The sequence below is a fragment of the Rhinoderma darwinii genome, chromosome 3, assembly GCF_050947455.1.
Source record: "Rhinoderma darwinii isolate aRhiDar2 chromosome 3, aRhiDar2.hap1, whole genome shotgun sequence".
Taxonomy (NCBI): domain Eukaryota; kingdom Metazoa; phylum Chordata; class Amphibia; order Anura; family Rhinodermatidae; genus Rhinoderma; species Rhinoderma darwinii.
In genome coordinates, this window is record NC_134689.1 from 303,729,925 (window position 1) to 303,748,815 (window position 18,891).

The 18,891-nt window shown below is 43.5% G+C and overlaps 1 protein-coding gene across 5 annotated transcripts in view; it reads left to right on the forward strand.

The window, feature by feature from the left end:
* FANCI (FA complementation group I) overlaps positions 1-18,891 on the forward strand; it is a 98,420-nt gene that overhangs the window by 15,835 nt on the left and 63,694 nt on the right. For all 5 annotated transcript variants that reach the window (XM_075858177.1, XM_075858174.1, XM_075858175.1 and 2 more), the window contains 5 exons: positions 684-725; positions 10,754-10,877; positions 12,375-12,460; positions 18,012-18,135; positions 18,651-18,743. In XM_075858177.1, coding sequence (XP_075714292.1) covers positions 684-725; positions 10,754-10,877; positions 12,375-12,460; positions 18,012-18,135; positions 18,651-18,743 — 469 coding nt within the window. The remainder of the gene's footprint in view (positions 1-683; positions 726-10,753; positions 10,878-12,374; positions 12,461-18,011; positions 18,136-18,650; positions 18,744-18,891) is intronic.

Consider the following 18,891-nt stretch of genomic DNA (forward strand, 5'->3'; position numbering starts at 1 on the left):
GTGAAGTTCTTGATATTGGCTGTGAGTGCAAAGTAGTCATGGATAAGCAAGTGTATTCAATAATTCATGCATAAAAAGCATAAATTGGTTCTCTAGGATTCTCATATTGCTGCTGTCTGTTTTCAACACTAAGGCCAGGACTCCACGGCATTATATCGCCCGCAATGTGTTATGCTGCGATCGCAGTGCAATCTTACATGTGGTATGTGAGCCATGTTTAGCGGCAAAAGGGAGTGTAGCAAATTTATTTTTGTAATGATCTCAAAAATCCAACACTAGATGTACAACACTGGATGTCTTGCATTCCCATAGGCAAACATTGCATGTGATATCGCAATGCATTTTAGCGCGTACGCACGATGTTTGAATTCCGTGGAGCCCTGGCAGGATGTATTTACAGTGATTAGCCCTGTTTCCTTGCAGCACTAGAGTTAATTTGTAGAGACCGACTACGTGTCTAGGCGCTGGATTTTATACACCTGTGGCAATGGGACTGAATGAAACACCTGACTTCAATGATTAAGAGGTGTGTCCCAATACTTTTGTCCATAGATAGACGTGTTGTCATTCGCACCGCTAGGCAGAATTCTAATTAGAACTGTGTGGGAGCTGTAGCACCTACATCCAAGTTCTTTTAGGGACTTTTTCTATTTTGCTATTTTCACTTTTCTTTTTTTTTTCAGGTGGGATCCAAAATGTGTAATTTTTCTTACTTCAATGTTCAGGTAAGATTACAAATGCAGTTTGCCTTTTCTTAGTATTTTTATTAGCAGACATATTTAGCGATCATGTCATTCACAGTGGTTTAAAAAGAAATAAATAATGAAGTCCATATCATATCACTATTGGTGATTTCCATTTGTGTTCGTAAAAGGGGACGTGGCATTACAGTGATGTGGAGTCAGCTGATTTATCAGGGCTGTATCCTTAGCAGACTGTCAGACATGATACGATTGTTTGGCTCAAAGCTGGATTGGCACTCTGCTGACAATAGAAGAGTCTAAGCAGCCTGGCAGCACTGCATAAGTAAAAATATTCCTCTTAGCATTTCTAATGAGTATTATTAGCCAAGGAGGATGAGTATATAGTTTGTGGTAATTTGATTTAGTAGTACATGGACTGAAAAACATTTAGCGCGACCTTAAAGGGGTTGTCAGTCATAAGAAATTGATGAGTCCCGGTAACCCCCGCTGATCAACTGTTTTGAAGTGGTTGCGGCACTTGTACGAGGGCTGCTCCCCTTCATTAATATCACTGCTCGTAGTATTGCCCACACAATTGTAGCCGCGGTTCACAGTATTACAGCCCGCTCCCATTCAAAACAGTAAACCGCTGCTACATATGTTTCGATGATCCACAGTACGAGCAGATAAGGAATGAAGGGGAAGCAGTGCTTGTACGAGTGCCGTGGTCCCTTCAAAACAGCAAATTAGCGGGGGTGCCAGGAGCCCCACTGGTCAGATATTGATGGCCTATCCTGAGGATAGTCCATCAATTTCTTATGACTGGACAACCCCTTTAACACACCCTCTGTTGTAAACAGTGTGCGATGACTGACGGCAACATTTTTCATTGACTTAAATAGGCTCTGTCACCAGATATCACTTACATAATGAGATTGGCGCTTTAATGTAGACAACACAGCAGTGGTTTTTATTTCGAAAAACGATCAATTTTGACAGAGTTATGACCTATTTTAGATTTATGCTAATTAGTTTCTTAACCCCTTAATGACCGGGCCATTTTGCACGTTAATGACCAAGGATTATTTTTTGTTATTTCACGGTCGCATTCCAAGAGTCGTAACTCTTTTTTTTATTCCGTCGACATAGCCGTATAAGGGCTTGTTTTTTGCGGGACGAGTTGTATTTTGTAATTGTACCATTTTTAGATGCTTATAAAATATTGATTAACTTTTATTAACTTTATTTTAGGAGAGAATTGAAAATAAGCAGCTATTCCAGCATTGATTTTCACGTTATAAGTTTACGCCGTTTACTATGCAGCGTAAATAACATGTTAACTTTATTCTGTGGGTCGGCACGATTACAGGGATACCAAATATGTAAAGGTTTTATATGTTTTTCCTACGTTTGCACAATAAAAACCCTTTTAGAAAAAAATTACTTGTTTTTGCATCGCCGCGTTCCAAGAGCCGTAACGTTTTTATTTTTCCGTCGATGTGGCCGTATGTGGGCTTGATTTTTGCGGGCCAATGTGTAGTTTTTATTAGTACTATTTTGGGGTACATAGGACTTATAGATTAACTTTTATTTTATTTTTTATGGGGGGAATGGGAGAAAAGAGAGAATTTTGACGTTGTTTTTTGCGTTTTCTTTGGACGCCGTTCATCCGGCGGTTTAATTAATATGTTCATTTTATTGGTCAAGTTGTTACGAACGCGAGGATACCATATATGTCTATGTGTGATTTGTTTTGACCGTTTTACTAAATAAAACCACTTTTTGGGCCAAAAAAGTAGTTTTATTTGACTTTGACTGTAATTATTTTTATTTTTTTTTCACAAACTTTATTTAACTGTTTTACATTTTTTTTTTTTAGTCCCACCAGGGGACTTCACCATGCGATGTGCCGATCGCATATATAATGCTTTGGTATACTTAGTATACCGAAGCATTATTGCCTGTCAGTGTAAAACTGACAGGCAACCTGTTAGGTCATGCCTCCGGCATCGCCTAACAGGCAGATGCTGAAGGCAGACCTGGGGGTCTTTGTTAGACCCCCGGCTGTCATGGAAACCCGACGGCGACCCGCGATTTGTTTGCGGGGGCGCCGATCGGGTGACAGAGGGAGCTCCCCCCTCTGTCAAACACATTAAATGCCGCTGTCACTATTGACAGCGGCATTTAATGGGTTAAACTGCCGGAATCGGCGCGCGCTTCGATTCCGGCAGTTGCAGCAGGAGCCAGGCTGTGTATAACAGCCGTGCTCCTGCCGCTGATCGCGTGGGTACAGTCTCAGTACCCGCGCCATCACAGGACGGATATATCCGTCCTCCTGCGCGAACTAGCAGCTGCTGAGGACGGATATATCCGTCCTTCGGCGTTAAGGAGTTAATAGACAACTGGGCGTGTTTTTACTTTTTGACCAATTGGGTGTTGTAAAGAAGTGTATGACGCTGACCAATAAGCGTCATACACTAATCTCCATTCATGTAATCACACACAGCGTGATCTCGTGTCACTTACACATTAACGATACTGAAGTGTCTTGAGAGTGAATAGACATCGCCTCCAGCCAGGACGCAATGTCTATTCACAATCTCGACACTTCATTAACGTTTGTGTGGGACTTAATGACAGCAAGCGTGATCTTGCGAGATCACGCTGTAAATGACAGCACAGCGTGATCTCGATGTGCTGTACTATAAATCCCACATAAACGTTACCGAAGTGTCGGGATTGTGAATAGACATCGCGTCCTGGCTGGAGGTGATGTCTATTCACTCTCAAGACACTTCAGTAATGTTAATGTGTGAGTAAGTGACATCAAGCGTAATCTCGCGAGATCACGCTGTGTGTGAGTACAGGAATGAAGAGCGTCATACACTTCTCTTTATAACGCCCACTTAGTCAAAAAGTAAAAAACATGCCCAGTTGTCCATTAAAGGGAATGTGTCGCTAGAATTTTTTTTTCAGTACATCCCTCATGACCGCACCACAGGAGGTTGCCCTATTGACCTCTGTAGGGACAGGAAGACAGAGAGGTTAAAAGGCACCACCCACTGGCCAGTGTTCTTCCTGTCCCTACAGGGTCAGGAGCAGAGAGACGTCGCTCCTGTGTTACTGCAGGGGAAAAAAAACTCGGGCAGGGGGCAAGATCGGGGGGTCCGTGCACTCCCCCTTCTCTTCCCCCTAAAGCCTAGGCTAACACCCCTCTAACGAGAGGTCCCTTTGCTCCCAACCTAAGACACCTACCGAGGGAATCCTAGGCAGGGTTCCGGTAGTGTGTGGGGTTTGGGATTCCCAAGCAGGCTTCGGCCTGGCTGCGTGACCAGGCGGGGATCGGCATCTCCATAGGTTTGGACGCACCGGCAGGGTATCCTCGCTGCGCCGCATAGCAAGCCTCAGACGCCCGCTATGGGCGGCTGCAGCTCAACGAGTAGCCATCCAGAAATGACGTCGGGCTACTTCCGGTCCGCGGCCATCTTGGAAGGCGGGAAATTCAAAACGCCCGCATTTAAAGGGACACGCACAGGTATGTAGTTAGAGCTGATACCTCTAACTTGGATTGATTTTGTGGATTGCATATTGCATTGCCTGTTACCTGTCGCGGTATGGAACTTCCTCGTCCTGACGGAACTCCAGATATGTCCCAGGGTCACGTGAGTCTCACCCTTGGGGTAAGGGTTATGTATGACTCCTTATGTATGCACACCATACTTTACCTACCTTCTGTTTTCTCTAGGATAAAGATTCATCTCAGAGACAAACTGATAAAAAGAAGGTTAAAAAATGTGCGACTTGTGCAAAAAAATTGCCAGAGTCACATAGGAAACAATTGTGTCAGGATTGTATTGCAAAAATACTAAAAGAGGAACAACCAACGTTTATGTCTGAACTTAGGGCTATGATTCGTGAAGAAGTGAGTCAGTCAGTAGCCTCCCTCGCCGCTCCTCAAGAAACTCCCTCACACTCCCGGGCAAAAAGACCACGGATTGAAGTGGATCAAAAATATTGTCCTCCTTCTCAGGGGTCTGACTCGGAGCAGGAGTGTTATTACCTATCGGAGGGTGAGTTAGAAGAAGGAGTGGAACTCTTGCCTTCAACTTCATCCACTCAAGAGAAAAATTTTTTCTTCTCTTCCGAGATGTCTGATACCTTAATTCAGGCAATACGGGAAACCATGGATATTCCCGAAGAAGACCAACCACATACCATCCAGGATGAGATGTTTGGAGGTCTAACGGAAAAGAAAACGAAGGTTTTTCCGGTAAACGAAAATCTCAAAAGAATGGTGACAACTGAATGGGAGGATTCAGAAAAAAGGCTCTTCATTTCAAGAGATTTTAAAAACAGACTTCTCTTTGATCCAGAAGACACTAAACCTTGGGATGAGATCCCAAAAGTAGATGTCCCAGTAGCCAGGGTTGCTAAAAAAAAACGCAATCCCATTTGAAGATTCCTCTCAGTTGAAGGACGCCATGGACCGAAAGGCAGACGGGCTACTGAAAAGAGCGTGGGAATCTTCCTCTGCTTTGATCTCGACTAATATCGCGGCCACATCAGTAGCAAGAGCAATGTTTATATGGTTAAATCAGATGGAGACCCATTTGATGATGAAGACATCACGACAAGACCTATTAAAATCTCTACCCTTACTAAAGATGGCAACCGGATTCTTGATAGACGCTTCAGCGGAATCTATTAGATTTGCTGCCAGGAATGGGGCTCTCTCAAATGCTGCTAGAAGAGCATTATGGCTCAAAATGAGGTCAGGAGATACGAAGTCCAAGAACAAATTATGTTTTATCCCGTTTACAGGTTCTCTGATGTTCGGTCCTCTCCTGGATAACATGTTGGAGAATGCAGCAGATAGGAAAAAGGGGTTTCCTGAAGAGAAACAAAAAAAAACCCCTCAGTTTGGGAGGTTTCGCCAACAGAGGGAACCTACCTTACAGAACTACAGCGGGAAAGGGAAGTCCGGTCGCTGGAGTTACCCCAAAGGAAGAAGGGGTCGAGGATATCTCCTTAACCCCAATAATTCATTTCAGCCCTCAAAGCAATGACGCCAAGAGCGTGGGGGGAAGACTCCTACAATTTTATCCCAAATGGTCGGGAATAACCCAGAACCCCTGGGTTCTAAAGATCATAGAAAAAGGGTACAAAATAGAATTTTCCTCCATTCCTCCAGAGAAATTTCTAATAACCCAGTACCAAGCAAAAGACCTTCATCAGATCCTTATCCGGGACGTCCAGAAACTACTCAAATTGAGAGCCATTACTCCAGTTCCCCACAACGAAAAATTCAAAGGCCACTATTCAAAAATCTTCTTAGTCAAAAAACCAAACGATTCCTACAGGACAATAATCAACCTGAAGGTCCTAAACAATTGGGTGAAATATCAAAAATTCAAGATGGAGTCTATCAGATCGACTATTCCTCTAATAAGGGAAGAGGCATCAATGTGTACGATCGATTTAAAGGATGCGTATTATCACGTTCCTATCCACCCCGCGTACCAGAGATTCCTCAGATTCGCGATTCAGGACGGTCCTTCCATTCTCCACTTCCAGTTTGTCTGCCTCCCTTTCGGCATTTCCTCCGCCCCCAGAATTTTTACAAAAATTATGGCAGAGATCATGGCATTCGTAAGAAGTCAGGGCATAGTAATTATCCCATATCTAGACGACTTCTTGTTGACAGCAGATACTCCGTCTATCTTAGACAGTCATCGGTCACAGGTTCTTTCCCTACTACAGGAATTGGGATGGATAATTAACTTTCAGAAGTCAAGTCTTCCTCCCCAAAAACAGAAGGTCTTCTTAGGAGTACTACTAGACTCCTCCCTTCAACATTCCTTCCTCCCAAGAGAGAAACAAATACTCCTACTGGCAGAAGTAAGGAAATTTTGGGGGAAAGGCGCCTGTTTCATAAGGGAATGTATGCGGATGTTGGGAATGATGACGTCTTGCATCCAATCTATTCCATGGAGTCAATTTCACTCCAGACCCTTACAGAATCTGATCTTGTCCCAGTGGGATCGAAAACAGAACTCCCTGAATTCAAGAATTAAAATTTCCGAGACCGTGAAATCATCCCTCCTGTGGTGGCTCTGCACAAACAACATAGACAAGGGAGTCCCCTGGAGAACTCCTCCTTATGTAGTGATTACCACAGATGCCATCAAACACGGCTGGGGGTCGGTAATCCAAGACAAGCACTTTCAGGGCACATGGCCTGTTCAAATGAAGATGATGTCCTCAAACTTCAGAGAACTAAAAGCCGTATGGGAGACACTTATAAGAGCTTCACCCATTATAAAAGGGAAGCATATAATAATTTTATCGGACAACACGACAGCAGTGTCCTTTCTTCGCCATCAAGGGGGAACAAGACACACTCTTCTTCAGGCCCTCTGTACACAAATTTTCAGTTGGGCAGAAGAAAATGTCCTATCAGTCTCTGCAGTACACCTAAAAGGCTCCAAGAACCTATCAGCAGATTTCCTGAGTTGGGAAAAAGTAGACCCTGGAGAATGGTCCCTAAACAGGGAAGTCTTTCTGTCCTTAAGCCGAAGATGGGGTTATCCACAAATAGACCTGTTTGCCACAAGGAAAAACTCCCAAGTAGAGACATTCTTCTCCCTAAATCTCAGAGACAACCCATTGGGAGTAGATGCATTGTCCCAACCCTGGGACATGGATCTGGCCTATTCCTTTCCTCCGTTTCCTCTAATACCAATGGTATTAAGAAAAATCCAGGAAGATTTGACAAAGCTCATCATTATTCTTCCCTATTGGCCAAAAAGAAGTTGGTTTCCAATCGTAAAATACCTAGCGTTGGAAGACCCTATCATGCTCCCAGTCAAGGAGAATCTTCTCTCCCAGGGTCCCTTATTCTTTCAGGGAATAGAAACTCTGAAGTTGTCAGCCTGGATCCTGAAAGGCAGATCTTGAGAAACCACGGTCTGTCAGATGAGGTAATTTCAACTATCTTATCAAGTCATAAAGAAGTTACCTCAAAAATCTATCAAAAAATTTGGAAGAAATTCTGTTCCTGGTATGGAGACCCAGGACCAGACCCCTTTTCTCCCAACATCGCAAAAATCCTAGATTTTTTACAATCGGGATTCAAAAAAGGGCTTAGCCCTAATACCTTAAAAGTACAGATTTCAGCCTTAGGTAATTTTTTTAACACTCCCCTGGCTGAACATCGGTGGATCAGAAGATTCACTCAAGCGGTCTCTAAACTGAAACCTTCCCTAAAGAAATCAGTTCCTACCTGGGATTTGAATGTAGTGTTAACGACTCTTTGTGATCCCCCCTTTGAGCCGCTGGACACAATTAGTATGCATTTTTTAACTCTAAAACCTGCATTCTTAGTCGCTATTACTTCAGCAAGAAGGATGGGAGAAATCCAATCTCTGTCGGTCATAGAACCGTACCTAAAAGTACAAGAGAATAAGATCATTCTAAAGCTGGATCCCTCCTTTATTCCAAAGGTATCTACTGCTTTCCATAGAGAACAAGAAATAATTCTACCTTCCTTTTATCCAGATCCAAAAAACCAACAAGAAGAAAAATTCCATTGCCTGGATGTCAGGCGAACAATTCTTCAGTATCTGGATAGAACCTCCTCCTGGAGACCAGATAAAAATCTTTTTGTCCTGTTTGGGGGAAAGAATAGAGGAAAGAAAGCCTCAAAAGGCTCTCTAGCGAGATGGGTAAAAACTACCATACAAGAAGCCTACAAGTCCCAAGGACTATGTGCCCCACAAGGCATCAGAGCCCATTCAACAAGGGCATCCTGGGCAGAAAGAAGAGAAGCCTCTATGGACCAAATCTGCAGAGCTGCCACTTGGTCAAGCCATCATACGTTTTGCAAACATTATAGGCTAGATGTGCTGTCCGATACGGATTTAAGTTTTGGACGGAAAGTCCTCCAATCCGTAGTCCCGCCCTGAGTATTATAATTTGGTATTGCTCCTGTGGTGCTGTCATGAGGGATGTACTGGAAAATAGGAATTAGACCTACTGGTAATTGTATTTCCAGGAATCCATCATGACAGCACCCTTACATTCCCTCCCTTATTAAAATTCTGATTTGTGCAATTAACATGTCAGTTATTATCCCTAGAAATAAAATAGGGTTGCATCCATCCTGGTGTAGTAATTGAAAAACACTGGCAAGTGAGTGGTGGGAGGGGCCTTTTAACCTCTCGGTCTTCCTGTCCCTACAGAGGTCAATAGGGCAACCTCCTGTGGTGCTGTCATGATGGATTCCTGGAAATACAATTACTGGTAGGTCTAATTCCTATTTTTTTCTATTTTTAGTTAAACAGTTAGTATATAAATGATTACACATTGTTCTAATTTTTTTAATTTTTTCACAAGTCAGGAAATATTATAATTTAGATTCTAATTTATAACATTTTCATGTGCTGGTCACTAGAGGGAGCAATTCCCAAAATTGCAGCATTGGCATGTGGTAAAGCAACTTCATTGCTTTATGCTGCAAAATTGGAGAAGACACACTCGCTCTAGCGTCCTCAAACAATCCCCCCTCCTTTATCCTGGCTAGTGCCAGGAGAAAGGAGGGGGTTGAATGTTCAAACCTCCTACACTGTGTCCCGCCATTTTTTGAGCGAATGCACAGTGTAGGAGGATTAGATACAGTGGTAATCAGACAGTATAACACAAACATAACTTTCCTGCCGCTGTCGCCGCAGCCTCCGCTCCTAGTCCTTGCGTCTGAACATATGGCTGGAAGTAGTAGTCTGACTGTCCGGTCGCGGCTTCCGGTCCACATGAAAATCGCGCCGGATGTCGCTCTGCCGAAGACCTTCCTTTTGGTCTGTGTGGGAGCGGAGCATGCGCCGTTCCCACACAGACGGCGTACGCTGTAGTGAATGGAACGGCTCCCGTTCGCATTTACTATGGGGATGTATGTGCCGTATTCCTTCTCTGTATGTGTCGTTAATCGACACATACAGAGATGAAACAAAAAATGGCAGCCCCCATAGAGAAGTAAAAGAAAGAAAAAAGTATAACACGAAAACACAAATAAATGAAATTTATTTTAATAACATACTAAAAGCAATGACATATATATATATTAAAAAAAAAATCGTGACACCTTCCCTTTAAGAAAGTCATTAGCATAAATCTCAAATAGGTCATAACCCCATCAAAATTGATTGTTTTTCGAAATAAAAACCACTGCTGTTATCTACATTACAGCGCCGATCACATTGTGTAGGCACTTATAATCTGGTGACAGAGCCTCTTTAAGGAGAGGAGCGGACCAGTTTACCATGCCTCTCCTTTAGTTAAAGGATCCATGACGTCACCCTGAGATTTACTGTAATAAAAAAAAAAAGTTTGTGGCTAAAGGTCTGACCCAAGCAGAGCCTGAGTCACGGAGTAGAGAAATGATATGATTAGGCGCAGGGAGTGATTAGATGTGCAGCTGTTCATCTTTTAGTAGGAAAAAAAAGGCCCCCTTAAATGTGACAATCAGAGAGCACATATCCACTCTGACGATTAAACTGGGGGGGCGGATAACATGAAGAAAAGTTCTTGTATCACACCCCTAGGGTCACTGGAAGGCTGTACAAGGGGAGGTGACTGTAACAGACTGTTATCTTTGTTCCTGCTCTCACCTGCAGCTCCCCTTCCCTTACAGAGACAGAACTAGGGAGTAAAACATTTCATCCTGCTCCCCAACTTAAAACAAGCGCTGCGCCTGAATATTGAACATAGAGCTTAGAGCTCGGTATTATTTAAAAGCTAGGATCTTTTTTTTATATGATACCAAGATCTAAGCTCTTATATTCTATTTGCGGCAAGCGTTTAAAGTTATGACTTATTACATATGTCCGTGGCAGTAAAAGCACAATGCATACTGAATGATACATTTTTGTACGGTGCTGCAGAAAATTAGTTAAATAGTGTTTCTTGGTAGATGAGAAGCAAAGTTTAGAGAACTATTGCACAAATAACACGAGTCATTCAGCATGAGAGTACAATCCTGCTATTGTTAGTGGTTTAATAAATATATGCCTTTTCAGAGATGTTTTACTAAGTTCAGAAGAGCTTCAGTTTGTTGCGGAGAAAGTCTTAAGACTGTTGTCTAAGGTAGACCTACAAGAAATGCCTCCACTGGTTTACCAGTTGCTGCTTCTTTCTGCAAAGGTAAGGTCATGGGGCATGTAAGCCATTAGTGGGAAATATAGTATATTTTGGATGGAAACATAGGGGGGAATTTATTAACGCTGGCGTTTCATACACCAGGCTGAATCAAAATAGCGCTAAGAGTAAGTTGGCCATCTGTGCATCAGAACGCCAAATCTATGTTGGGTAAGAGCTGACGTAGATTTGCGCTGTGATTTCAAAGTTTTTTTTAAAGTTTAGTTACCCTTTAAAGGGAACCTGTCACCAGCATTTCACCTATTAAACCAGTAATATCTGGTGGTAGTGGGTGAAAAATCATTTCTATATAACCTATAATTATCTTCTTAGTCGGCTCTGTAGCTTTAGTATTCAGTTTTTTAGTCTTCCCACACCGTATGCTAATGAGCAGAAAAGAGTCAGATCTTCATTTGAAAAGAGTCATATCTTCATTCCTCAAGTCTTTCCGAGTTTACCCCGCCTCCTTAGTTTTGATTGACAGCTCCTCGCCTTCCCCCAGCACACAAAATCCTGCGCTTGTGCATTGATGTCCTCTTCTGGTGTGTGCGCACAAAGGGACACCGGATTATTACGATAAAAGGCGTGAAATGTTTGCAGACCGTTATTTACAGTTGGAGAAGGAATTTAGGAGAGGGGATAACGGCAATGAACTTTTTATAGCAGCGGCCAGTGAGGGATAAGTAAAGTTCAATAGGTGAAATGCTGGTGACAGGTTCCCTTTAAGGCTACATTCACACGTAGCGTAATTGCTGCAGATTTTCTATCCGTATTTGCGTACAGAAAATCTGCAACGTATTACAGTATGAAGAAAGTGGGTGAGATTATAAAAATCTCATCCACATGCTGCGAAGAATTCTTTCAAAAAATTAACCTGCAGTGCAGATTTTTTTTTCTACAGCATGTCAGTTCACGATGCGCAATGGTTTCATATTTGTGCAGACTTTCCCTATTGAGTTCAATGGGGGAGTGAAATTCTGCAACAAGTAGGAAATGTTTAGATTTTTGTTGCAGAAAAGCATGAAAAATTGCAAGTAGAGAGATAAAAAAACTAAAACGAACATATTTCCACTTTAAAATAATTTAAAAAAGTCCATACTTCCCTCCTCTACGTTCACATAGCGACACCTCACTCCTCCCACGTCTGGTCTCAGTGCTGCTAAGTCCTAGGATGACATTTCATCCAATGGGATCCCTGCTGCCAATCAGTCACATAGGAGAAAACATCATACCAGGAGGCTGGCAGCACAGACAACAAGGACGGAGAAGTGAAGCGTCACTGTAAGAGACCAGGGGGAGGTGAGTATGGGCTTCTGTGTTTTATATCCCCTAATCTGGTGCAATTTGGTTCAGACTGCTGGCCGGAATTCCCTGCGGGAGTTTTCTGCCGCAAATCTGGACCGTGTGAACATACCCTAACTGTTGGGTATTTACATTTGAAAGGGTGATTACTTTGTTTAGAGTAAATTGAGCGGATGTTATTTGTGCTTATTATTTACACAGGGCAGTAAGAAGAACATTCTTGAAGGAGTTATCAGTGTTTTCAAAGATTTGGACCACCAGTTGATGATGGAGGAAAAAAACGAAGAGTGAGTAGAACTTAAAACTAAAGGTATTTGAGTCGGGTTTAAAGAGGCTCTGTCACCAGATTATAAGTGCTCTGTCTCCTACATAATGTGATCGGGGCTGTAATGTAGATAACAACAGTGGTTTTTATTTTGAAAAACTATCATTTTTGAGCAAGTTATAAGCAATTTTAGATTTATGCTAATTCATTTCTAGGGGGTGGCTGTACTTCATCAGTCTCTGAGAACTGTAATGGTCCTTTTACACGGGCCAATGATTGGGTGAATGAGCGTTCGTACGAACGCTCTTTCCCGGTCATTGCTCTGACTTTGGCTAAAAAAAAAAAAATATACAAGAACTGCACCAAAAACTACATGTGTGAATCCATTCTAATAGTCTTTGACAGTTCTCTGTCAATTACCTCCCAATCAATGCAGCTGTCATATATTTAGGAAAAATATTTTCCTAAATATAATTTCTCGTATTTAGCATTGGGAGACACAGTAACCATCGCATATAGATTTTAGAAGTGTCAGACGCCAAGAAGCTGACACTTGCGGAAAAAAAAAGTTAGTTCCACCTACAACTGCTATACCCTGTCTACTATCACAGAGCTAATATGTTTTTAAAGGGAATTCATTGTCTGAAAATGACATATTATTTAACCAGGTTTTTAGGTAAAACATATTTTTCACTTTGGCCGCTAGTGCATTCACAGTAGACCAACTTCCTGTTTCTCTTTTTTTTTTTTTTCTTGCAGCGCTTACAGTAATCGTTTAGCAGCGCCACAGCTTTTCTCATAATTGTCAGGCACATGTGCCCCCATGGGTGACTAGCAAATATGCGTAAATCTGTGGCTGGCAATCATGCGGACACCTGTCTATAGTCGTAGGTGTCAAGCCACAGGTACCCCTATAATTGTCTGCCACATTTCACCCCATTATAGTCCGACACAGTTCATCCCCATAGTTATCAACCACGGTCTCTCTTATAACTGCCAGTTACAGGCCCCCTACAGCTGCCAGCCGCAGTCCCCTATAATTGCCAGCCACATTCCCCCATATAACTGCCAGCTAGAGCCCTTCTATCATAATTGCAAGTTACAGTCCCCCTCTCATAATTGCCAGCCACAGTCCCCCTCTTGCTGCCAGCCGCAGTCCCTCCTCTAGCTGCCATCCACAGTACCCCCTCTAGCTGCCAGCCACAGTCCCACCTCTAGCTGCCAGCCACAGCCCCACCTATAGCTGCCAGCCACAATCCCTCCTCTAGCTGCCAGCCACAATCCCTCCTTTAGCTGCCAGCCACAGTCCCCCCTCTAGCTGCCAGCCACAGTCCCCCCCCTCTAGCTGCCAGCCACAGTCCCCCCTCTAGCTGCCAGCCACAGTCCCCCCTCTAGCTGCCAGCCACAGTCCCCCCTCTAGCTGCCAGCCACAGTCCCCCCTCTAGCTGCCAGCCACAGTCCCCCCTCTAGCTGCCAGCCACAGTGCCCCCTCTAGCTGCCAGCCACAGTCCCCCCTCTAGCTGCCAGCCACAGTCCCCCCTATCTGCCAGCCACAGCCCCCCCTATAGCTGCCAGCCACAGTCCCCCCTCTAGCTGCCAGCCACAGTCCCCCCTCTAGCTGCCAGCCACAGCCCCCCCTATAGCTGGAAGCCACACTGCACAAAGCATGACAAAAATAAGTCCACCATGTTTTAATCACCTCATAATTAGCCAGGGTTATATTGCACCTTCAGCACACTAGGGAAATAGCCTTTATAGGCTTCCATATGACTTGTGCTGTGCCTCTCTCTCTTTTTTCTCATTTCTATTTGAACAGCCATTACTTGGTCCCGGATGTAGCATTTTCTTTCGGCAGCCGGGACCCACTAATTTAGTTCTTGGTTTTTAGCAACCTAGCACCGGAGAATTTAGACTGCCCCCGTACTACCAAATCACAGCGTGGGCTACGAGAACCTGCACTACAAACTCTATGGGAGCACAGAAACCTCTTGCTTTTCGACTCCTGCACCACAAGACGGACGTGATGCTGCAGCTGGCTAATTACCACAGACAGAGCTTCTCTCTTCTTATCAACACAAATTTGCTCACGTGACATCAATATTGGGGCTGGGCACAATGAACACCAATGCCACAATGTCCCCCCTAAATTTTAACCCAAGTGACGACAGAAACGCCAAAATAATCTATACCAAACGAAAAAAGGAGCACTTAACTACCAAAATATACACAAAATATAAAAAAAGTTTATTGAATGACAAAAAATTCATAATTAAAATAAAAATACGGATGCAAATAAAACAAAATTCCAAAAGAAGACAGCGGGTGTATGAGTGGGAATCCTAAACATCACACCCTAATAGGCATAGTGCATTTGAATTTAAAACGTAGAGATCCCTTCCTTACTGAGTCAAACTATCTCCATTCCACAGGAATCTAACATAACACCATAAGTGGAACAAAAAATGATGGCATGTAAGCTTCAAAGTGGTATCTTTATTACATATTCCAAGCTCTCCGCACCACGCTGTGTGCCCAATCTTTATTCTTGTAGGCTCTGCCCTGTGCTGGGGTTGGCATGAATACTCCTTATTCCCAGTGCTATTTGTTTATTCCCTTAGTTTAAGAAACAACGGAAAAAAAGAAAGACGAAGGTTTCTGTCAGACAGGGTTGTCCACCTCAGCCTGCTCTACATGCAAATACAAATTTCCTACTGAGCAAGCTGAGTCCACTTGCAGCTCTTGCTCGCAACCAATGCCTCACCCTCAGACAGCCCAAAAACCTCCCCCCTACCCAGGGTTTTAATGGTCCCTCTCTTGCAATGTCCTTTTACCTTTCTGTCGGTTGAGGAGCTTACCAGGATTTCTCAAACCATGGCTATGGGACGTCTCCCTGTTCACCCAGTATCCTCTGCTCCTCTGTCTCTTTTTCTTCAGCTTTTGTTTTGGCCTTTTGCTTCCTTCTAGACCGGGGCATTATTGTTGTAGTCCTCTGTCGGGAGAGGTTCACAGGTTTTTATTCCAACCTGTTTGTAGTGACAAAAAAGGAAGGTTCTGTTCACCCAGCCCTGGACCTGAAGTGACCTAACTGCCATGTTAGTCTGCGTCACTATCAGATGGAATCTCTTTGGTGAGTCATTGCACCAATGGAAACGTATGATTTCCTTTCATCAGTGGACATTCGGAATGCGTAGTTATACATCCCTATTCCCTCCCATCAACAGTTAATTTGTTTTGCGGTCCAGTCCAAACATTACTAGTTAGTCGCCCTGGTTATCCATAGTTCCTAACGTATACCGAAGTCATGGCGTCTGTCATGGGACTTCTAATACTGTCATGGCACATCTTCGGTTCAGGGGGTCATGGTCATACCTTATTTGAACGACAAATGGTTGGATAATTTATCATTCCTAATCATGCCTCTCACCACCTTTTATATTTCCTGGGACTACTATTCAAAACTCACAAGGCACGTATTCCTCTCCCAGATGACAAATGAATCGCCCTCCAATTAGGAATTTAGAATCTCCGTCAATAGCATCCCTTCTCGTGCCAGTTCTGAATGAGGATCCTGGGAAGAATTGTGGCGACCATAGAATTGATTCTATTTTCCCAATTCCACACTAGACCCGTACAGATTGCCTTCCTGTCCAACCTGGACAAGTCCCCCCGGTCTCTGGATCGATCCTTCTATCTGTCAGAAACATTTTGCCGGTACCTGTCTTGGTGGCTCCACTCTCTAATTGCACAAGGTTGCGCCTTTCTCACAGTTAACTGACTGTCTCCTGGGGGGGGGGGGGAAAGAGTTTTTCTCCATTACATAGTTCAGGGTCGATGAATGGAAACGCATCACATACTGGAGCTCAGAGCGATTTCCTTCTCTGTGACTGGCAGAATCTTCTAGTTGAGCACTTGATTCGAGTACAGACGTACATTCCCATGCCTGTGGCATACATCGCATACATTCACCAGTGTGGCACACACAGCAAGGCAGTCATGCATCCTGGATTCTCTCTTGGGCGGAACTTCACACCCCACGGTCCACATTCCTGGAGTGGAGAACTGGGTAGCCAACTATTAAAGTTGGGAAGAAATGGATCCCATCTATAGGTCTCTTCACCCTGATATAGTCGCTCATATCTGCGACCGCTAGGGCACTCCAGACTTCGGCCTCACAGATGATTCACAAGGTACAGCATTTTGTTGCCGAAGCTTGCAATCCTTTGGCAGTCACGACAGACGTCCTAGTGATACAGTGGAGCCGGTAATCCCTTCCTTTCCTCTTCACCCTGCTTCTGTGAGCGATCAAGAATGTCAAAGTGGAAAGACCTCCAATGATCCTAGTGGTTCCAGTATAGCCGAGGCGCTTTTGGTATGCTGATGTAATCAACCTTTTGGCCGATGTTCCCTGGCATCTACCCATCCATCCATCCAAACCTGCTTACTTAGGGTCCTCACTTCCTCTCAAATTTACATTCTCTGCGGTTAATGTCATGGGTGTTGAGGCGGCTATCCTGAGAGCCAAGGCTTTTTTTAGAAGAGTGAATTCCGACCATGATCAAGGCGCGCAAGACGACCTTTTCCCATATTTAGTATCATACCTGGAAAGATTATGTTTTAGTGGGGAGTGAAGGAAGATATGCCTTTCTCTCTTCTTACAGTTCTATCCTTTCTACAGTCCGGCCGAAAATGGGGACTAGTTCTTAGTTCCCTGAAGGGTCAGGTATCTGCCCTGTTTATCCTTTTTCAGAGGCCTTTGGCAACAAAACCTCACGTAAAAACATTCCTTCAAGGGTTTGTTTACGTGTTTACTCCATAGGGATCCCCGGCGTTACCTTGGGATTTAAATCCTGTAATGGACGGTCTACAAATTCCTCCCTTTGAAACTAAAAGTGATGTTTTATTGCGTCTCCTGTTCTGGGAGGGGACTTTGACGTCTATCGAGCAAGTGGCTGAGCTAGCTATTCTTACTTGTCGCTCTCCCTTCTTAATTCTCCACCAGGACAAGGTAGTCCTTCGCCCAGTATCTACCTTCCTCCCAAAGGGTTGTCTGTGTCTTTCCCTTTCACCTTGGGGATTGTGTTACCATCCTTTAGTCTTTTTCACTCCAATCACTTCACAAATTGGACGTGTCGCGCGCTTTCCACTTTGTACCTCTTTGTCATTTCATCCTTTCGACAAACCAGACTTGCTCTTTGTCAACCCCAGAGGTCGAGAAAAGGGACTACCAGCCTCTAAGCTAAGTTCTATTTTGTTGCATCTATTTAATTTGCTTCTCCTACTCCCGGTGTACAAACAGTTTATAGCTCTGTGCCAGTAGGTGGCATATGGCTTGTGTAGGAGGAGCTTACTTTTCTGTGTCAGCCACCTAGTGACAGAGTATATACTGCATGTGTTATGTGTCCCCCAATGAAAAGATTTTATGGTGAGTACAAAAAAATCCTCTCTTTCCATTTACTAAGTTTAACTAAAGTCGAGTACATTTTGGGAGGTGAAATGTTTCATTTTCATCTGAACATAAATAGAAAGAATAAGGTGATTTGCTAGTTGGAATAATATTTTGACTCTACTTGTAGCTCTTTAGATCTGATTGATTCAACTCTACCAAAAGATCAACTTCGCCAAGTGGAGGGTACCATTATTTTGCACATAGTCTTTGCTATTAAATTTGACCAGGATCTAGGTCGAGAGCTGGTGAAGGTAAGTGGATAATGTAATAACTTGTACGTTGTATTTTGAAAATCAATTGTTCTTAACCAATCAGCATTGCTGGGTGTTCCGTTCCTTGAGCCAGTTTTCCCCTATATTGCAAAACAAGGCCGGGGGCATCCATTTAGCCCCCTCTCTTTCCTCCTCCTCTAGTGCCAGACCCTGTGAGACGATAAGTTTGGGAAACGGATTATGCTTCTATGTCTCAGGTTGTGGGGACGAGACCTCCTACAAAGTCGCAGACTTTTAGCCTTATCCTAGCTTAGGGGCTAGGAGATGAACCCTTTTTATCTCGGCTAGAGTTAATACATGCTGGTCATTCAAATGAATATCCTACCATGTAATGCATGGATGCATGCCCGGGTCCACCACAGCGACTGTTCTGGTTCAAAGAGGGGGAGGGGGTCCGTCTATGACCAGGGGTCGTCTTTATGTGACAACATGTAATTATTTGATAGTGGGTTTAATTATGTAATGTTTTGTGTATGTTATATTCTCTTTCATAGACTGGACAGCAAGGAGACACAAGCAAATTCTTATGTCCTTTCAGTGTTGCTCTCTTGTTGTCTGTATCCAGAATACAAAGGTTTGAGAAACAGGTACGATTAAGATAATGAGAAATTCTGTAGCTTTTTTTTTCGTGTTCCTTTAGGAACTACACAGCGTTGTAACATTTCTCCCATTTTATTTTTGCTGGGTTTTGTTATCAATTTTTGTAATTATATTTTCCTGTTAATATTTTTTTTT